Source organism: Festucalex cinctus, chromosome 1 (genome assembly GCF_051991245.1).
Source record: "Festucalex cinctus isolate MCC-2025b chromosome 1, RoL_Fcin_1.0, whole genome shotgun sequence".
NCBI lineage: Eukaryota > Metazoa > Chordata > Actinopteri > Syngnathiformes > Syngnathidae > Festucalex > Festucalex cinctus.
The window spans coordinates 59,478,460-59,499,728 of record NC_135411.1 but is presented as its reverse complement, the minus strand read 5'-3'; the positions used below and the strand labels follow the sequence as shown (position 1 = coordinate 59,499,728).

Sequence of the window (21,269 nt, the reverse complement as noted above, 5' to 3'; positions counted from 1 at the left end):
TCTGGGTACTCCGGTCTCATCCCACATTCTAAAGACATGCATGGGAGGTTGATTGGGCGCTCTGAATTGTCCCTAGGTGTGCTTGTGAGTGTGGTTGGTTGTTCGTCTCTGTGTGCCCTGCGATTGGCTGGCAATCAGTCCAGGGTGCCCCCTGCCTACTGCCCAGAGCCAGCTGAGATAGGCGCCAGCACCCCCCGCGACCCTTGTGAGGAATAAGCGGTCAAAAAAATGGATGGATGGATGCATGAAGTTCTGCAGCACCAAAACAGGGTTAGGGCACCATCAGAGCCACTACTGACCACATTTCGGCCCCAAGCAAGATTTCATTTTGCAGCACCCCAATATGGAAGACACATATTTAAAATATAGCAATGTAGCATTAAAATCCATGCTGATATATGCATATAATGAGGATTTTGTGAACATCTGACGAATAAATCTATCCTGATTACCTCCACTCCTCTCTCTCTCTCTCTCTCTCTCTCTCGCTCTCTCTCTCTCTCTCTCTCTCTCTCTCTCTCTCTCTCTCTCTCTCTCTCTCTCTCTCTCTCTCTCTCTCTCTCTCTCTCTCCCTCCCTCTCTCCTCTCTCTCTCTCTCTCTCTCATGGAAGCGCGCCACCACAGTGCGACTGCGATTAGCGCGCCACAGCATCGCTTCGCTTCACAGCTCGCGGTGGCGCAAGGGGGACAGCAGGAAGCTCGTTTGAGGGCATTTGGGACGTTTGCGGAGTCGAGGAGGATCAGATCAGCCCACGGAACGAGGTGCGCGCCATGGCCTCCAAAGAGACAACTGCGTCGGGCTTTGCCAGCGTCAGCAGGGAAATGACAGGTGAGCTAAAAATGACTTTTCCCTGGGGTTAATCGTTGACGTTTAACCTCCAAACCAAAACGCCGCTCCGGAAGTGAATGCTGACAAGAGTGTTTTGGAGGACACGTGTAATTAGTTTGGATGTTTTGCGTCTTCTTATCCAGTTATAGACTTACTGCCGCAGACAAGCGCATAAAATGTCCCTTAAAGGGAAAATTGGAGTTAATGGTCGGGCGAATCTGTGAAGGTTGTCATTTTCTCCATTTGATCCACTTTATGATTGAATCTCCGCTGTGAAATTATCGCGCGGCGGAAAAGGGTAGCCTATAAGTCATGTCGTTTATGTATGGCACTCACATTTGTTAAGACTTTCTATTCGCTTTCTGTCGGAAGTTGTGTGTGCCGGTGAGCAGTGATTGACAGGTCGGCACGCGCAAACAATAACGTGTTTGGATGCTGTGATGTTACGCAAGAAGCACGTCCCTCATTGCTAATTACCCTGACGGGGTTGCTACTTTAATCTTGCTGTTAACCAGCTCATCCTGGTCAAGCACCTTCTGTCTGGCTATGCTGCATTAAGTCATTAACACACCTGCCAGATCCCGACCAATGGGGGGCATAATGACCTCGCCATCACAGTGAGCCGGCCCATATAAGTGCCAAAAAGGCTGTTTGGATATGAGCAGGGGAATTAAAGTGGAACAGAGGCACTGATCAGGGTGCTCCCTCTTTCCTCTCCTGCTCTTCATTGCTTTGGGAGTACTTGTATCTAAGTTCAACCAAGGGGGTTTGGGTCTTACCTAGCTTAGGGTTGATAATTCTCTGTATGACGTTGACCCACACCTCTTGCTAATTTCCTTGCCCTATTCTTTGACAACTTCTTCTTTATTACAGGAAAATAAGTTAGGAATCTCCTTACAGAAAGGATGCAGAAAAGTGTCTGCACATAGCAGGCCTCTCCACCTTTCCATTAGCCAGCCCACTTGAGTACACTTACAGCATATAGTCTCAGCTGGATGTGTAGGCTTGCATCGCATCGCATCGCATCTTCGAAGAATATACTGTATATGTATAGCTAGCGGGTGGCGGACATCAAACAGATGTGGCCATTCGAGTCCTCAAAGATTGCAGCACTATGTCTTTCCAGGTTTTATTGGAGTGAGCCAGCTTGTTTCTATTGGGCTCAGATGCTAAAAATAGCCTGGATACAGTAGTAGAAAGAGTAAAGTCCTTGTTTAGAGGTTCACTGTGTGTTAACAGTGTGTGTTGGCTAATCCTTATACCTCAGTCTAATTTCTGTGACTTCATCAGCCTGACATTGCAGTAATAAACACTACAACACTAATGCCTCAAAACTTATAGATTACTGCCGCATTATCTCCATTAAAAATGTGATTATTTTTTTTTCATGAGACTTTAGTTTTGTTCATTTTCTAATGTATAAAGTCCTAAATCCAATCCACGTACTGTATGTTAATACTTATGTATTTGCTAAGCGTCACTCGAATAGCATATTGTGTTAACATGAGAAACTTGCCAACAAGTGTCTTAAGACATTCATTGGGTTTCATAAAAGACTCAGGGCTCCTTGTTATTGATTTTCTGCTGGAGACAGTATGGTTGACAGAACATACAGTAATATTGTTTTAAACGTGCATTTAAATACCTTAATTTTTTAATTGCCATAAATCTTATAGAAACATGCCTAGGATTTATTTAAATATGGCATTTCTATGTTGCAGATTTTCACTTATCACAGACTCTACTGTACTCTAACATTATTCACTTTTTTGTGCTAGGGGCATGTGCCAGCTGGAATAGGCCTATTTAGGTTAATTAAAAAGATTTATGATTTTAGTTACTGTAATCAAGGGCTCCCATATTACAGGCTTTGACTTGAACAAAAATGAATCATTGCTGTCAGTCAGCTGTTGAAATTTTGATAGGCTTTTGATTGTTCAATGGTTCTTCATTTATATAGCGCTTTTCCACCTTATAAAGCTCTCAAAGTGCTTTTCATTCGACTACTCATTCACCTACCGATGACACAGCATCAGGAGCAACTGGGGGTTCAGTATCACTCGAGGATACTTCGGCGTGGTCATAATGGCCTGGGATTGAACCCACAACCTCTGGGTTGTGAGACGGCCATGCTACCATTGAGCCACGTCACCCCCATTGGTTATATGGAAACTTTAATTCTTTACAAGTCATTTTTAATGGAACGGAAAATATTCAGAACTGCGTCTGTGAGTGTGTTATATTGAGCAGAATAATGCTGCTATTAAGCCATAGCAGAATTATGCATGGTATGCCTTTTAAAACTACAAACATTTGAAACAGAATCAACAATGACTATGTGGGTTGCAGTCAGGTACTCGGTGTTGCCTTAATTGCTTTGTGCCATGATTCAATTCACTTATCAAATTCTTGATAAACTGTTTTAAACTGACGTGGTAGGGGTGTTCCATATCATACCTTCTACGATATTACCGGTGTATTTTTTTGGGTGATAAAAATGTGAAATATCGTGAAATTGACGTGATGATGTAATGCATAACATTATACGTCCTCGTGTCAATCTGGACGTACACGCGTCATTCGCTGCTGCATAAAAAACAATGTCGGAGCGTGTGAGGCTGAAAGAGCGCTGCAGCCAGTTCTGTCGCGTCTTCGGCAAAGTATGGAGGCTGTTTGGTTACAAGAGGTCAGATATAATGCAAAACAAAAAAAACAAAAAAAATGCAAATTGTGCAGGAAAACTGTTGCCGTGACGTCAAGAGTATACGGAGGCTAAAGACACGCGAGGACATATGCAGCTCGTGTTATTTGAGGTGAACAACAAAAGTTCATTACTTACTTGAGCACTCTTGATTAGACACATTCCTTATGGGGAAAAAAAAACAAAAAAAAAACAGACGGTGGTTGGTTAATACTGAAGCGGTCGCGTATTGTTTGACCAAGATAAACAATTTGCGGTGTTTATTTTACTGTGACCGGTAATTCGCCATCTAGTTCATGTGAGTTTGTGATGCTAACCGGCTACTAAGCTAACGTGCTCTCAACGAGACGGCGTGTGGGTTGCTGTCGCACAGTGGCGTAAACATGCACATTTTTGTTTTTCCATACGGGCTAGTATTATCTACAAGCAATTACGGCATTTTCTCTCTCCTTTGATTAACTAATGAGAGACATTCACGGCAAAATAACGCTCCCAGAGGGGTTGCCAGTTGCTGCAAAATAACCACAGCCTAAACAATCGCAGAGGGAAAACATTTTTTTTAACAATACACTTGCCTGCGATGTACAAAGCATGACGCCACAAACTGGCTGCTACCGTATCAATGTGCCGGCTTAGCCTGACAAGCCACACCCACTTTCTTGAAAGACAGAAAGTGGGTTTGGAAAGGCTGCTACTATTGACCAATGTTTGGCTCGGTTCAAAATGAATCGTGCAATCAAATTTGTTTCTTTGATGTGACTTCGTGAGCAACATCAACTCTTCAGAGGCGGAAGTCTTCTCTAAACGACGTGCAGGAGAGAAGATAGTCCGTTGCCTTCAGCATTAAACTCAGTTTTTGGTCTTATATGTGAATGGAATAAAAATGTGAAGCCACTGGTGCCCATCTTACATTGCCACTCACTAGGCTGCCTAATGTGAATACATTGAGTTCTCTGTGATGTTTTCACTTCTTTCTTTTTTTTCTGTCTCTACGGCTATACCGATAAGACTGGGAGAAGCGCTACATACATCTTTTATCGGTGATAATGCGATTACACAATCAGACGTGCACATGCGTAGAAGGTTGGCTAAATTTGTTCACCAACTATGGCAATAGTACTAGGTCAAAATACGTAGGACGTGCGCAATGATGTAACTTCCGCTCTTCGCAGAGTGATTTTTTATTTTTTTTTCCACGGCCTGTTTGGTTAGGTTTGCTCCGCCTCAGAAATATGCTTGATGGCGACTATGTCCAGACTCAACCACTGGTACAGCGATGAGTTTCCAGTCTAGTGGCGGTCCCCATCTGCTTTCTATTTCTCTAGTTCACTAATTTAATAGACTGAATTGACTCACAAGTGATGCTAACATTATGTCAAACGACAGCCAGATGCCACCAAACACAAGAAAAATGTTCATTAAAATGTCACTATCATTACTAGAACATCTGCTGACCGTTTTGTTTATTTGTTCTTCATGTTCCTTGTTAATAGGATCCTAAAGAGATAAATGCATGATGGAATGGTGATTATAAATTTAGGGAAATGGATTTCATCAAATCTCAACTGACAGCTTTTGCTTTAAGCTTGAGCATCATTCACTTTTATGAGTGTATCTGTTTTTTTTCTGTGTATCTTCATCTGAAGGAATTTCACTGCCCAATATTTCTAAGATAAAAAAAAAATCTCAAGTCAATTAAGCACTTGATTTAAGGTAGAGGCAGGGCTCTACACTAACTTGTGCACTGGTAGGCTGGTAGCACTGATGCTACCAACTTTTCAGTTGGTTGTACCACACAGATTTTAGTTGCACCCTTTTTTGGGGAGATTCAGCATTGACTGTATTTGCTGATTTATAGTTGTCTTATTTTGCATAGCATAATTTGAGATGACATAAAGATTGACAGCGATTCAACATATGGCTGCAAAATATTTTACTGAAACAAGATTTGTCTGCAATAAAGCAGGTCAATTATTTTGTATTATTTTAAAAGAAGACATTAAAAAAAACGACTTGCTTTTATGTGAACATTAGTTTGTTCAATGCAGGGGTGGCAGCTCTTGTTGTGAGGCCTCCAAACCCTCTTCCCCTTGGGAAAACCAAAGCTTAATTGCCTGCCGAGCATCCTGATCAGTCAAATCTGGCCCTTCAACACTGCTTTGGATTATCTCGTCCGATGCAGTGTTTCCCAACCAGGAGTACGTTAGCACATTGCAGGGAGTTATATGGGAATTCAGGTAACTGATGAAAATAAAACTGCTACTATGACTCTATTTCTTGTTCAATGTTTTGTTTAATGCCTTTTTAAATGTGTTCCTATTGATGGTAAATATTCTAAGAATTAAACAGCTGGTTTAACTTTTATTCTGATATGACATACCTGCAACCAGGATGGAGGATGGAAGCCTAGTAGGTGATTAGGTATTGTAAATAGAAGTGACTAGTTGGCTCATTGATTGTAACTAAGTTTAAAAAACAAACAAAACAAAAAAAACAATTGTGATTTCACACTCATCAGTCTTAATGTATGGCGACCTTTATAGATTGCTAGAAAGCCTACTTTGTTTAGATATTTGCAGTTATAAATGGTAATGCATTAATGGACTTTTTGCTATATGAGTTTGAAATGTCCGACAGTAATGCAACTGCAGTTTGGCTCCCGTTCGTGGCTAGTACTTGCTAACGCTGGAGACTTTTGCTGTATCATACAATGGCAGACTAATTATCTTATCGTTCTTAATTGGCAATTAAATGTAATTTGGAAGTGCGTTGTGTTGATGTGTGGAAGCCGACTGTCACGTGAGGACGAGTCAAGCTAGCTCCCTTGAGCTGCGACGCATATCACACGGTGTGTGGGTCATTTTGAAAATACAAATAAGGCAATTGCATCTGCGTCATTATATTGCTTAGGAGGCTTTTATTTTGAAATTGCCCTCGGCAGCAAATTCCACGGACCATGTACAACCAAAACGGTGGCGCTTGATGCATAGGTACGGATGATGGCTCAAAAAGGAGCAGTTGCACCGCTCCTTAAAACATGCACTCGCGCCTGCAACTGTATTATTTGATTTTATTTATTTACCAGCACAGGCCGTACAGGTGCCCACATTTGCTGGTGAATTGTTGCAGCCTGGGTAGAGGTGGAAAAAAAAAGCCTTTCATGAAATCTTAATGGTTCAATGTTGTGGTTTTTGGAATGTACTGCAGTGGAATGTACTTGTATTGTAAGTTTTGTGTTTATTATTGTTACGTGAAATAGAATGGCAAAACAAATGGTACAGATCTATTCTATTTGGAATGATTCTGTATCTGTTGGTATTGCCTTGGTAGGAAGTAACGAAGAGCACTCATTCGATACAGTACAAACGGGTATTTCCCTTTTTAAGGGAAAACATTTGTTGGCATGTGGAGTGGAAAAGCATCAGCGCGTAAACGTGATATACAACAGGTCTTCCTTGTGGGACCACTTTGCATTATGATGACGGCGGAAAAAGTCATTGACAAAAGAATGTGTAACGTTTATTGTGTATAACGGCAACATGACAATTTGACAAACATGTTGGACCAACTGTCGAGACTTTTACTCCTTGCAGCTTTTAAACTGACAAGTCAATCCATACAGACCTCCAAGAATGCTGAAAATTTTCTGACTGTGACTGCCTATTACATTACCAGAGAATGGGAGATGAAAAGCTCCCTTTTGCAGTCATGGTTATATTTGTTGCACATATATTTTTGCCATATTAATGAAAAGCAGCCAGGTTCTTATCTGCTTTTAACCTCAGACTGTGTCAAATGTCCATTTGTCTCATTCTTTCACTTTAATAGATAAGACATAATTGATTTTCTTAGCAGTCAATGTAGACCGAACCGAAAACTGACCCCCCCCCCAAAAAAGCTTCAAACCAAATCATGGATTTTATGAACTGTTCTACTCCTACTCTCTCCTTGAGGTCTGGACTCCTGCAGGATTTTGATGTTTCTGCCCACTAGCACACCTAATTCATATAAGCTCATCAGCATGCCTGATAACGATCCTGATATTTAGTATCCGGTGTGTTGGTACTAGGCGGAAGCAGCTAAAACCTGCAGGACTCCGGACCTCGAGGAACGGAATTGGTGAACCCTGCTCTACAGCCTCTGTTTAGTTAATTTTGTCCTGTCGTGACAAGTTTTAACATAACAATGTTAGATTAAACGGGCAGTTTTAACATATCGGCACCCTCTTAAAATAAGTTTTTTTTTTTTTTTTTTTTTTGCAAAAATCATCTCCTCATGATGCAAATGGTTCAATCTGAAAAATGAAAAAATAACTTGGGCGCCTATGAAAAAAAAATTCTATTTATACAGAGTATAATTTTTTAGACCAGTGCTTCCAACTTATTTTTTGCTACTTTGTTACGCCCCTCCCCTTGGAAGAAGAAAATATTTTTTCTTAACCCCCCACTCTGTGCTGCAACTATAGTATTGTTTGTCTATAAAATTGTTCTTGGTACACCTCTGCAGAGGATCTGATACTCCTTGCGTACTCTGACAATTAGAGTGCCACTACCACCTACTGTAGTGGATGTGCAATTGCAATTTTTTATAGTATGAAAAAAAAAGTTCTCTGGTGGTCCTGGTCACACCACCTGGCATCATCAAGACCCCCCTCCACATCCCCTGACCCAGCCACCCTATTTGATAAGAGCTATATAAACTAAAGGGTTATGAGGTGCACCGCAACACATATACCTTGTAGTGTATTTTAAGTGTTCTGCTGCAGCAAGCAGAGAATCCCCAAGCAACACAAACACACTGTTTTGCCAGGAAGGAGTTTGTTGGATTGAGTTCCGAGAGTAAAGCAATTGTTTTACTTTCCCCAGCAAATTAATTCCTCATATATAGGTAATTCTAACTCAGTTAGTAATTTTTAGTTTGTTCCACAACACTGTTGATATGTGATTGAATTCCTGCATTGTTTGAGATATTTCTCTACTACTTAGTATTAGCCATGATTTGGATGGATTTAAAAAAAAAAAAGTGTTTTCCACCTGCATCACAAGCTACCCCGTCCTTTTTGGCTAGAGGCTTTTACTCTTTATTATCAGTTCAACTGTTTTGATGCATATCTGTCTGTTTTTCTCCCCCCTCCCAGAGTGCATCAGGAAGGTGCTGGACAAGCAGGCCATTAAATTTGTGAGAGCTATCAAACTGGACACCAGGAGCGGGAAATCGGAGGACAGGGTTCTGGTAAGAATATAGAGTCACTTTCAGACTCTTATTACTCTGCTTTCATGCCAAATCACCTGAATGAGATATCGATTGCTGAAGTGAAGACGTCTCTATGTGCGTCTTGATGAATATGGACTTGAACGTCACAAACTTGTTTGAAGCCAAGCGGAAATCAATCAAGCTTAATTGAGACAAATTGAAAGACCTGTAAGAAGTTACAGATTAGGCGTCCTGTCCCACTAAACAGACACATTGAAAATCAGGGCTTAAGGCAGATGCTAGCTAAGCAGAGTAAAGTGGACACTGTGTCATGGCCTACTGAATCCAACAACAGAGTTCATTAGATGTGACAGGATGGCCTTAATGCCACAGGCAAGAGTTTGGTGCGTGCATGTGTGAGCCTGACATTGTACTGTACACGACGTCACTTGTTATTTATTTATTTCATATAAAGAATCCTGTGTGTTGTATGAAAGTACTTCCCAGAGGGGCTGTGGTGCATTCAAGGTGCTTTGTTGGCCAAGGCCACCCGTGTGTTGACAAATGATGACTTAGTCAGCCACATTAGTAACCGATCACATAATTGTGGCTCGTTTCCAATAATGAAGGAGGCAAAACAAGATGAAATATATCATATTCAGTAATCAGCTGAGTTTTTGTTCCCCATCCTTTGTCCCAAGACACCCCCGCCCCCATCACCCTCCTTTGGCCACCATCATCTCCCCTCCCCACTATTTCTGTCATGTCCTCTCTTTGTTTCCTCTCTACCTCCCTCTTTCCCTGTCATTTCAATCACTCTCCTGCTCATCATCGCCCCCAATTGTTCTACTCCCCCCAGCATGCCACTTGCCTCTCCGCTGCTTCTCCCTTGTGCCCTTCCCTCCATTTACATCTCTCTATCTTTAATCCGGCCTATAAAAAGTAGTGGGCTCCTCTTTCTCTCACAGGCAATTCAATTAGTTCCAAGATTTTAATTTTTTTTTACTGTCCATATGGGCCTTGGCTACTTCTCTAGATTCATTCAAGGAGGAATGGAGATGTAGGCATTCATTCTTGTTTCAATCTGAAAAAAATGGATCCATTTCAGATGTGTGCTGCTGAGCACATGAGGGAGATCTGAATGGTCTCTTTTAATTTCTTCGCGGATTGAGCCTTAAATGCATAGGGGATGACTGCAAGTGGTGAGGAATGATTCTGAATGCCATTCTGCAAACGTGAAAAGAATTTATTTAAGATTAAAAGCTGAAATGAAGGTCCACTTATCTTGCCTGTCATGGTTCTTCCCCCTAAGCAGGAGGCTACCGCCCAGCTTGATTAAGTTTGTGGACAAATTTAGCACATCATTTGTATGTTCTAATTTGCTAAAATGTCTGTAGTTCTCTATTTGTATTGTCTGCCCCCTTTTCGCACCCGGAGATTGATGATATCCGGCTGTCTGTGTGTGTTGACTGTACCAGCCATCATCACTCTGTGACACTTACATACATCGACATGCTTGAGCCACCCTCTAGACGTAGGCAGGAGGGTGTAGCATCATAACCAAGAGCCACCCAGGGCAAGCCGTTCGAGGAGCATCAGCATGCTTCCATCATTGGGTGTGCACACACACGCAGACACACACACATCCACATGGTTCAGTGCCTCAAAACCTTTCTACATTCTTCTTACCCTCATTATGAGATCACACCCTATTTGAGGATTAGACAACTTGGAAAACAAAGCAAATCTTCAAAGGCAAGGGGGGAGTTTGCAATGCAGCACAAGGGTGGGGGGCACTATAAGAAAAAGAGCTGAAAATGGCACAAGGGAGACTAGAGATGAAATCTCTGGCACATTGTGATGCCCCAGTTGTTGATTTGACTCTTCCGCCACTTATTTGTCCTGATTGGTCACTCTGTTCAATCCAGTGCTGTTCCATTGCTCCTAACTAGTAATGGGCCCATTACTGCAAGAGACTTGCCTTGTTTGACAGTGCTGAACACACTTGAGTGCATCAGAGACTTCTTTATGCTGGATGGTTCCATGGAGGTCCCTATTGTGAGACTTCAGTAGGGCTGTGGTTTGAGGTTGAGTTTGTGGTGTTGAATGTAAGGACGGTTTCTGCCTGCTTTGTAGTCTTAAGCCACTTACACAAGACTTTTCTGCTAGGGCTGTGCAATTAATCAAAATTCAATTACGATTTCGATTATTACCCTCCAAGATTACAAAATTGGCATAATCGTACAAAAACGATTATTAATACTAGGGCTGAAACGAGTCCTCGTCATTTCTGCCTTGGATACCCGCTGAGATAGTCGTAGTTAAGTTAACGGCAGTATGTACACAGGGCTGTGAGAAACCCAAATTCAAAATAAACCTTACCTTACCAAGTAGCAGATGTAGATCAATGCATTGTAGTCAGTAACACAACTTAGTCCTGAAGTAATGTTCAAGCTCCAGTTAAGAGCGCTAAGACATAATTATGCTGACATTGTATTGTACGGCGCCTGTTGCCAGCGTTTAGCAGACTGCTAGCCAACAGCGAGCTAACAGCAGCAAGCTAGCCGCGCTAGCTAGTAGCAGTAAAGTGCTCCATTCGTCTGATTACTTTTCACAGGAGTAAATACTACAGCCCATAGGGCAGGCTCCAGCGCGTTCGCGACCCTAGTGAGGATTAGCGGGTCAGAAAATGGATTGATGGACTGCGCACACTTTGATGCTGACAGTCTGATTTGCCATTCCTAGTTCCTCCTGATCACTTATTAACAAACCAGGCTTACCAAATGTGCTATATATTTAGCGGACAAAATCGCTATTGTGGGTCTGACGTCACTTTAGTTCCATTGACCAAAATCTATGGGGAGAGATTTGTCTAAAATCTCACTGTTTCAGAGGAAAATAGTTTGCTAACAAGCATAGTTTAAGTTTTAATTTTTTATTTATTTATTTTTTAATCTAAAAATGAAAACCAGTTGGTTGTTAATTATTACATGCAAATGTGTTTTTGTCTTCTGTATTTATAATTGTTATTTAACCAAGAAAGTATATACTGTACAGGTATGTTTTTATTTCTATACAAATACCCGATTTTTCGCTAGAATTTTCAGTAGGATATCCATCCATCCATCCATCCATCCATCCATCCATTTTCTTGACCGCTTATTCCTCGCAAGGGTCGCGGGGGGTGCTGGCGCCTATCTCAGCTGGCTCTGGGCAGTAGGCAGGGGACACCCTGGACTGGCTGCCAGCCAATCAGTAGGATATCCGAATACCAAAATATTTGATCGCTGCAGCCTTAAAAATATTAATTTTGAGTTGTTTTGAGGCATGCCCACACGAGTTCTTTCACCAACCACCCCTGTCAAAACTCGTTTGCACCCCACTAGCCATACTGCACACGCTGCACCCCAACTTCACATTTTTGCTAACATAATATATATTATTATAAATTCTCTTTGGTGCAAAAGGAACTTACTTAATTATAGTCTTTCTAATAATTGTATTTGTCTTAATATTTTCAAATGTTTAAATATTTATAACAATCATTTTGAATAATCGTGATTTCAATTATTACAAAAATAGTCGTGATTATTATTTGTTCCATAATCGAGCAGCCCTACTCCATCATACTGGAGGTAATAGAAGGCCGTCATTTATTCGGCAATGAGTTTCAAACAGATGCAGTCAGTATGAGTGACATAACTTCCTGGATAGTGACAATTGCTTTCAACATAAAAGGGCAGGAGAGGTTTTGTTTAAGTCCATACTCAGGTCACGGCTTTCTGCAGTCGTCCTTTTTCACTAGCTGCCACCCTTGCTTCTAACGCTACCTTTGAACTGGAAAATGTGATAGTGATGTTCAACCTCTTCATTCCATTTTGGTAACATTTTCATAGGGTTGGGTGATTAAACTGAATTTATTGATAAATTCAAGTTCATTAGTCAGGACTTGGTTTTGCTGCTTCCATAGATTAAATTGGATCCCCGTTGATGTGCGGTGTTTGCACTGGCAATGCAAACACAGAATGAAGCTAGTTTACAAAAACACATACTTGACAAATTAGCAATTTTGTATTTAGGCTTGGTAAATACAGTATGTGGTGTCTATAAACTTGCCCTATGGTAGAGATTTTGGTTCTACGGACAAATTTATGAGAACTTTTGTTCATGAAGTAATTGTTTGCCTCAGTGTGAAAATGGTTTCAAACACGTCTGCTCACAAAACCGGAGAAGCTGAAATAAATGGTGTGCTTGTGTGTCAAACATTTACCTATCTGTCTGCTTGGGAACAACCCGGGGAATGCTGAGCTAAACTTTTCACACCAGGTACAAGTTGCGTGTGCCTTACTAGCACTGCTAAACAGTGATCTTCCTTGGTGCGGAGCTTCACCTCCAAGTCACTAATCCTTGACTGACTCTATGCCAGCGAATAAGCTACACTTCTGACAAGTATCATTATCACTGAAGGAGGATGAGGTGTAACTGTATGCGACATACCTAGTAGCAAGAATTGACTACAAGAGAGAAGCCACTAACCGCTACGCTAATGTGAATTACCACGATCAGAGATCGGTCCAGGGCACTTTTTCCAGAAGTCTGTCTGAAACCATACTGCAGTGGAGAAAAATCAAATATTAAAAGCAAATTAGCAGGTAAACTAAAAGATGTCTACAGAAAAATAATGCAGGGGCTACACAGTAAGGGCATATGTCCAAAACTGTAAATAAATTAAATTTAATTTAAATTACTGCCATATGTTAGCCAGGACGAAGATCTTATAAAGTCAAAATTATAACATAAAGTATACTAGATATTAATATCAGCAATGTTGATTGTGTTTGTTTGCACTTCTTTGCGCATAAAAATAATTTGAGATCTGTACTCAAAATTAATTAATTAATTTATCAGGGTTAGCTTTGAGTTGGTTTTAAATAAAAAAAATCAGAAATGGTTCTACTATAATTTTATGCTATATTATAAGTTTATGCTGTTTCCATGAAGGGATTCGATGCTATGAATTTTAGGCCATATTACCCGGCCCTCAAATTTAGCAACTTTTCCAAATCCTCTAGTGAAAAAAAGTGACCTGCTAAAAAATGCACAACATGAACAGAATTATTTTCATATTGTTTTTTGTATGACAACAAACGAGCCAAGAGGGAGGCACTGCAGTCACAGTCAATCACAAAGACATATGGGGTATTTGCCTCTGAAGAGGCGGGACTGTTTTTTGCACAATAGTTTGTTTCCGGTTCGGTTTGCGACGTGTGGGCTGCGTCAAAAATACTTGTGCTTCCGACTTTGTGCCCCTGGGTTGCGCGTTCGCAACCCGGACCGGAAATAAACTGATGTGCAAAATCACGTCCTGCCTCTTCCGTGGCATATACCCCATTGACAAATCTGATCCAAGGTAAGTGCTTCCAAGGAGAAAATAATTTGCAGAGTTGCCTTGTCGTAAAATTCTATGAAATGAAGAGACCGGTGTCGGTGCAAGGTTACTCTTCCATACAGTTTAATGGCTCATTTTGTTATATAAAACTGTTAAACATAACCACAATTTTATTTGCGGATTGTATTTATATTTATGACAATGAAACATGAAAACGTTTCAACTAATTTTTGAGTCTGTTAGTTTTTTTTAAGGTAAAAATGTGACAACAGGTGATTTTTTTATTATTATTTTTTTTTACACGTGTCCTTTTACATAGAATATTTGTAAAATTATCCCAAAAAAATGATAAATGCCACTATTTGCATACCCTGTTTCAGATGTTTTGGTTTTTATTAATGGTGTAAACAACATGTTAAACCACAGAATGGAAAACAATAATTGGCTGAGGAAAGATGACAACTTCATCAGCCTCATTACACAGATATTGGCTACCCACAAGACAGCCATTCAGAATGTCATAGAGTACTGATGCATTAACAGTTGTTAAAACAACAGAACAAAGAAAGCAGCATGATGGCATTAGAAATTACAAACTCCCAATTGGCGCCCTGTGGGCTCTCTCCCATTTGGCATAACCCCGACTTTCAACTTAATAATCAGTCGTTCCATTTAAGCTTATGGGAGCAGAAAGGAATTACACACCTTCATCATCTTTTCTCAGATAATAAGTTTATATCGTATACAAACTTGGTCCAGAAATATGAAATAAAAAATGGAAATTTCTTACATTATCTGCAAGTTAAAAATATGGTTAAGAAACAAATCCCAACACTTCAGGATACGCTCCAACTGCCTGTCTTAGCTAAAGATATTATAAAGCTTTCTCCAACAACAACAAAGAAAATATCAAAAATATATAAGTTATTTTTATACACAAATAAAACGTATTTACCGACTTTAAAATGGGAAAAAGACTTGTCTATAGTTCCGGAACCAGACTTTTGGACCCAAATCTGTGAAAATGTATTTAAAATGACCAAACAGACAAATTTGCAACTTATCCAATATAAGATACTTCATAGAACATATATTACACAATATATGATGAAAAAAATGGGACTCTCTGACTCCGACATTTGTCTCCAGTGCTCACAAAACACTGCCGATACTTATCTTCATGCTTTATGGTCATGTACTCCAGTGCTGCATTTCTGGACTAAAATCTTGGAAAAGCTCGCTGATATATTAAACTGTAGGCTTCCTTTATCTCCAAGATTGTGTTTACTAGGTGACTTAACAATAACTGAGCTACCATGTAAACAATCTCAATCTATACTTATAGCCCTTACTATTGCTAAAAAAATAATCCTTGTCAATTGGAAAAATAAAAAATCTCTAAATATTGACCACTGGTTAAACTTACTAATAAATTATATCTCAATGGAAAAAATCTCTGCCTTAAATAAAAATCAAGTATCAAGATTTAAACAAATATGGTCTATGTACATAGAATATTTTAATCTTAATTTGGCAACTTAATCCTGCCTAGATTCTGCCTGTTAACGAGAGCCACCACATCGTTACAACTTCTGTTTTCGCTGCTTCTGTATTTGGTATTTTGTATCTGATTGTTTTTATTTTTATATAGTCAGGAACCTAGTTGCTGCTAGTGGGCTCGAGCACACCACACTATACGACACTATACTCACTAACTCCTTAAGATTTATTTCTAGTGGGCACTAAGCATCAACACTTGGTGTTACTGCATGCTAATTAGTCAATTTTCTTGACGCTGTCCCCCGTGGTCGGGCGGGGGTGGTTCTGCCCCCCCCCCCCGACGGCCGCCACCCCCCCCGGGCGGGCTCCGGTGGCCGGTGGGCTGTCCGGTAGCCCTGCTGCGCTGGCTGTCCGCCCATTGTGGTGCCGGGTGGATGAGGTGGGGGGCGGGTGGGGGTGGGGGTGCTGGGGGGCGGGCGTGCCACCTACACCCGCCGGGTTGGGTGAGGCCCCGCTGGTCGCTCCTCTTACTCACTTCACTAGCTTGCACTATACACTTTGTAAATATACACATAGGGCACACAACACATTTCTTGGTGGGGTGGGGAAGGGTGGAAACACCGTCTTCACCCTTCAACTCCCCTCCAATTTTAATGCACCTCACGTCCAAGGGGAGGGGTGAGTTGGGGCGGGGAGCCATCAGAGGGGATGGACTGCAGTGCCTGGCAGCGCTGTGGTCCCCCCCATTTGTGTCCCTGCCCCACCACTTTGTCCCTCCATTCCCTTTTTTAATGCACCACACATATACATATTCATTTTTTTGGGGGAGATACGGGTGTGTCCCCCCCCCCCCCCCCCGTTGTCTGCTCGGTAGCGGTTGCGTCTTGGCCGCTCCCTGGGCCCCCTGTGGGGTGCGGTGTTGGGGTGCTTTCCCTGGTGCCCGGGGCGGTGCCGTCCCGGCGCGGTCCGCTGCTCCGTGCCCGGCGGCGCGGTTCGGGGCGGGTGGGCCTCTGGTGTGCCCCGTGGCTCCCTCTCCCCTCCCCCTTCCTCCCCCCCGTCGCCTCTCCCTCCTCGCCTCCTCCCGCCCATCCTCCTCTGCCTCCCGGTCCCTTTTCCCTTGTCGCCCTCCCTCCCCCCCCCCCCCCCCCCCCCTCCTGCCCTGCAGCCGCCCTTTCGCCTTCTTGGGGTGCTGTGGGGCGGGCGTGCCACCTACACCCGCCGGGTTGGGTGAGGCCCCGCTGGTCGCTCCTCTTACTCACTTCACTAGTTTTGCACTATACACTTTGTAAATATACACATAGGGCACACAACACATTTCTTGGTGGGGTGGGGAAGGGTGGAAACACCGTCTTCACCCTTCAACTCCCCTCCAATTTTAATGCACTTCATGTCCAAGGGGAGGGGTGAGTTGGGGCGGGGAGCCATCAGAGGGGATGGACTGCAGTGCCTGGCAGCGCTGTGGTCCCCCCCATCTGTGTCCCTGCCCCACCACTTTGTCCCTCCATTTCCTTTTTTAATGCACCACACATATACATATTCATTTTTTGGGGGGGATGCGGGTGTGTCGGAGTAGGGGAAATTTTTTCCCTCTGCTCCGACTCACCTGCTCCCAATTTTAATGCACCACAGGCACACACTTGTATATACACTGGGTGGGGCCACATTCACGGTGTAAGGGTAGAGCTCGCCAGTTGGCGAGCTGGCGGACTCAGTAACAGGGTTAGGTGTCACTAGTACGCTGGCGTGACGACCGGGGCCTCTCCCCACCGGGCTCGGTGTTCTGGTGTTCCGCCTTTTCCCCTGGTGCTTCCTCCTCTGCTTCCCCCCTCCCGCCGCTGTGCTACTCTCGCACGGCTGGAGGTGGGGTGGGCACGTTTTCCCTCTCTGCGCTGCTGCCCGGTGCCGGTTTCCGGGGGTGGGGGGGGTGCGGGGGGGTCGTGGGGGGATGGGGGCTGGGGACCGGTGGGGCGCTGTGGGGGCCCGCTGGGCCTCGTTCTGCGGCCTTGGGCTCGAGGTTGTGGGCCGGGGCTGGGGCGGGGGTGTTCCGGGCGTCTGGGTCGGCTCGCCGACCGGTGTCCGCTCGGGTGGCTTGGGGGTGGCCTTGGTGCTGCCGCGGCCTGGGGATTTCGGGGGGGCGGGGCGGTGCTCGCTTTGCTGGACCGCGGTTGACGGCTTCTTTCTTTGGTGGTGGTCCTTATGCATGCCAGATCCGTCGCACCAGCATCTACTGAAACTCAAGAGAAGTAGCCTCTCCCTCCCACAGCCCCTTGAATCAGTGGGTGCTGGTGTCTGTGGATCTCACTTTGCTTTATCTATCCTTCCCTCCTTCCTCTCTCTAGTTTTTCCTCTGGTCACTTGAGATCTCAATTTATTGGAAGTTTGAGGTTTCTGGGGTTGGCATAAGACTCTGGTTTTGTAACCACGCAGGAGGGGTTTTGTTGGTGCTGGATTTCACTTTGATGGATTGGATGTACTGGCTTCTATGGATCTCACTCTGCCTTATCGATCCTTCCCTCCTTCCTCTCTTTAGTTTTTCCTCTGGTCTCTTGAGATCTCGCTAAATTTGCTGGAATTTAGAGGCTTCCGGGGTTGGCGTAAGACTTTGATTTTGTAATCATGGGGAAGGCAGGAAGTGTTTGGTCGGTGCTGGATTTCACTTTGATTTATCTTTCTTTTCTCTTTATTTTTTTCTGACCTTTTCTCTGGTCTCCTGACCATTTAAACCTCACGACTCTGGCAAGATTCTGAAGTACCTGGTTAAGGCGAAGGGTAATGGGATATTTCTAAGGCTTTAGGTGAATTAATGAGTATAAATTTATACGTATTTGCACGCACACGCACGCACGCGCACGCACGCACGCACGCACGCAAACGCACGCACGCAAACGCACACACGCAAACGCACGCACACACACACACACAAAATAAAAAAAATAAAAAAATAAAAAATAAAATTAAAAAAAAAGAGCAATGATGATAAGACGTTGAATCGGTAAGACTACCGAATGAACAATTCTGAGCTCTTAAGAAAAAAAAAAAAAAAAAAAAAAGAAAGCAGCATGATGATGATGATGATGGTGATGATGATAAAACCAAGACAGAGGAAAACAAATCTCCAAAACAACTGTGACATCAGAAACTTCCTCCAGAGGGCAGAAATCAAGGCAATCTAGTCACAATTTACTGTGCACAGAGGACATTATGACAATAGTACACCAGAAAGCTGGAATTTCTTGAACCTTACAGATATTAACCTCAACATTTCTGGGAAAATGTTTACACCAATTACACAGGGAGGCAAAAAAAAGGCTCAACTCATCTTCAACATACAAATAAAACAAATGTTTGGCCTAGATTTTGAAAGCCTTTTTCTTCTTCTTTTTTTTTTTTTTGTCACGCCGTGGGTGGTACAGAACAAAGGCAAAAAAAAAGAACAGTACCAAACTTCCTAAGTAAGTTTGCACATTTATAATACAAAAAAAAAAAAAAAAAAGTTCTTTTCTTTCTGCTTAAATCGTTAAGCTGTGGAAAAAAATACAAATGCAGAGCAATAAAAGCAGAGACAAACATAGGCTAGCGGCAGAATGGTTCTCATGTTTGCTCCATTCTGTCAACACTCCATTTTTCTGTGTAATATGCTTGTGTAATGGCGTGTATTACCACTGCTCTGTTAGTATTCACACTTCCTCTATTCATGATGCTCTGCATGGAGCCACTCTGCGACTATCCATATTTACCATCTGACAGTGCGTGATATGAGCCCTCAGTGCTGTAATTAGGGCTTGGGCTTTACTTGATTAACATACCACATGTTGGTAGCTCATGGCGACGAGTCTATGAAGTGTGACTGCTGACCTTCTCTCTCATCCCCCAAGAGGAGACAAATAAGGGTTGCCTTGCAGTCCTAGCAAATACACACCAAGTATTCCATCTTCTATCCCTCAGTCATTTTAATTTCCTTTCCTCTGGTTTGTTTCCTCACTTTTAAAGTCTCCTCCGCTCTTCTTCTCTGATCCTACTGGCTTCTCTTACACTTATTGCTCATCTTTAGCACTCATACTCACGCTATTTCCTCTCATCCCATTTCCTCTGCCTGTATAGTTCGTCAAAATCTTCATCCTGTTGACAGTGTTGCAACTCACCAATCTATCTTTCCCTCACAGTGCTTTATTGCCATTTATTTGAGGGGGTACAAAAATGGTACAAATAGTCCAGTCTCTGGATGGCCTTCTTACCCGGCAAGGGTGAATTTAAACAACCAAGCACATTATCTGCTTTTGAGAGAGCGATTCTGAATGTGGCTGAATTGTGACAGCATAATTACATAATACCCACCCCCAAACATAGTTTGTGAATTACTGTGCACAGAGCCGTACAGTAATTGCGCATAATGTTCATCAAGGAACACACCACTGATGAAACTCAAAATTCACTGTTCAACGTTCGGTTAAGCTTTCTGTATAAACTCATGCAGTAAACTCTTGGTGCGTTCAATGACCACTCACACAGTTGGATACTAATTCAAACTCATTCATTCTATCAAACACAAATAAATACTACGTGAGAACTGTAGAGGGTACTTGGAATAATTTTATAATTTATTTGCCAGATCAACAATCTTTGTCATAGACGCAGCAAAATCAGAACAGCCGCATGGCAACCTAAATTTCTCATAAAACTCAGATTTCCCCCCCGAAGTATACACATCAGCCTCAAAGTATCCTACACTCTATTGCTTGTTTTTCAAAGGGCAATATAAATAGGGCTCCGTGCTACATGATTAAAAAGAATTGTGATATCATAATGACATGGAGCTGGGAGCAGGAGAATGATCAGATGCGATGGAAATGTGCTTGACATCAGCCAATCAGAGCAGGTTTCCCCTCTCTTCTGCGGTTTGCAAGTTGAGGACGTAAACAGAAAGTAAAAGAAACAAGAAGTAAACAATGACTGAACGTGCAGCTAAACAAGCCGTGCTTTGGCGTCATCTTCCCAAGATGAAACTGATTCGACAAGATGGTGATCTTCCCCGTTGTTTTTCTGGTGGTATCTCGTGAAGTAAATGAAGAGGATTGTGCAATGTAGGCACTCAAAAACAGTTGAAACAAGCTAGTGGAGCAACATGTGGAAAGTTGCACAGGCTGCCGACGTACCATTAACAGTTTAGCCGCTACTAAGTAGCCGTGCAGCCAGCCACCAGACCAAAGCAGCAATCAATCATATCATCTTTTTATCATCCTAACCCGTGTGAATTGTGAATGATTGCTGGTCTGCAAAAACTTGTTTGAACCAGTCCATATGGCGCAACAAAATGTTGGGGTTGGGTCTTTAAGCTATGCAAACTATTATTGTTGCATGAGAAATGCCTCCCACGCCGCAAAGAAAAATAAAATAAAACTTGGGGGCACCATCACACTTTTAAGCTTAGGGCACCCAAAGGGGTAGCAGAGGCACTGCTTAATGTTGATGTTAGCGGCGGGAGGGGTGGGTTTTCTTTTTATTGTACTTTGGATGTTTTAATTGTTCAGTACCTTGAGTTGCATTTTAATGTATGAAAGGTGCTATAGAAATAAAGTTTGATTGATTAATTTGTTTTCACTACATGAAGAGGAAACCATTTGATGTCCATAAAATCCAAAATATTGGGATGATTTTTT

At 42.5% G+C, this 21,269-nt stretch overlaps 1 protein-coding gene across 5 annotated transcripts in view; it reads left to right on the top strand.

The window, feature by feature from the left end:
• Positions 1–618: 618 nt before the first annotated feature.
• Positions 619–21,269, top strand: part of carmil3 (capping protein regulator and myosin 1 linker 3) — a 96,778-nt gene continuing 76,127 nt past the window's right edge. For all 5 annotated transcript variants that reach the window (XM_077497917.1, XM_077497936.1, XM_077497908.1 and 2 more), the window contains exons 1-2: positions 619–829; positions 8,668–8,762. In XM_077497917.1, the coding sequence (XP_077354043.1) occupies positions 772–829; positions 8,668–8,762 (153 nt within the window). In that variant the 5' untranslated portion in view covers positions 619–771. The remainder of the gene's footprint in view (positions 830–8,667; positions 8,763–21,269) is intronic.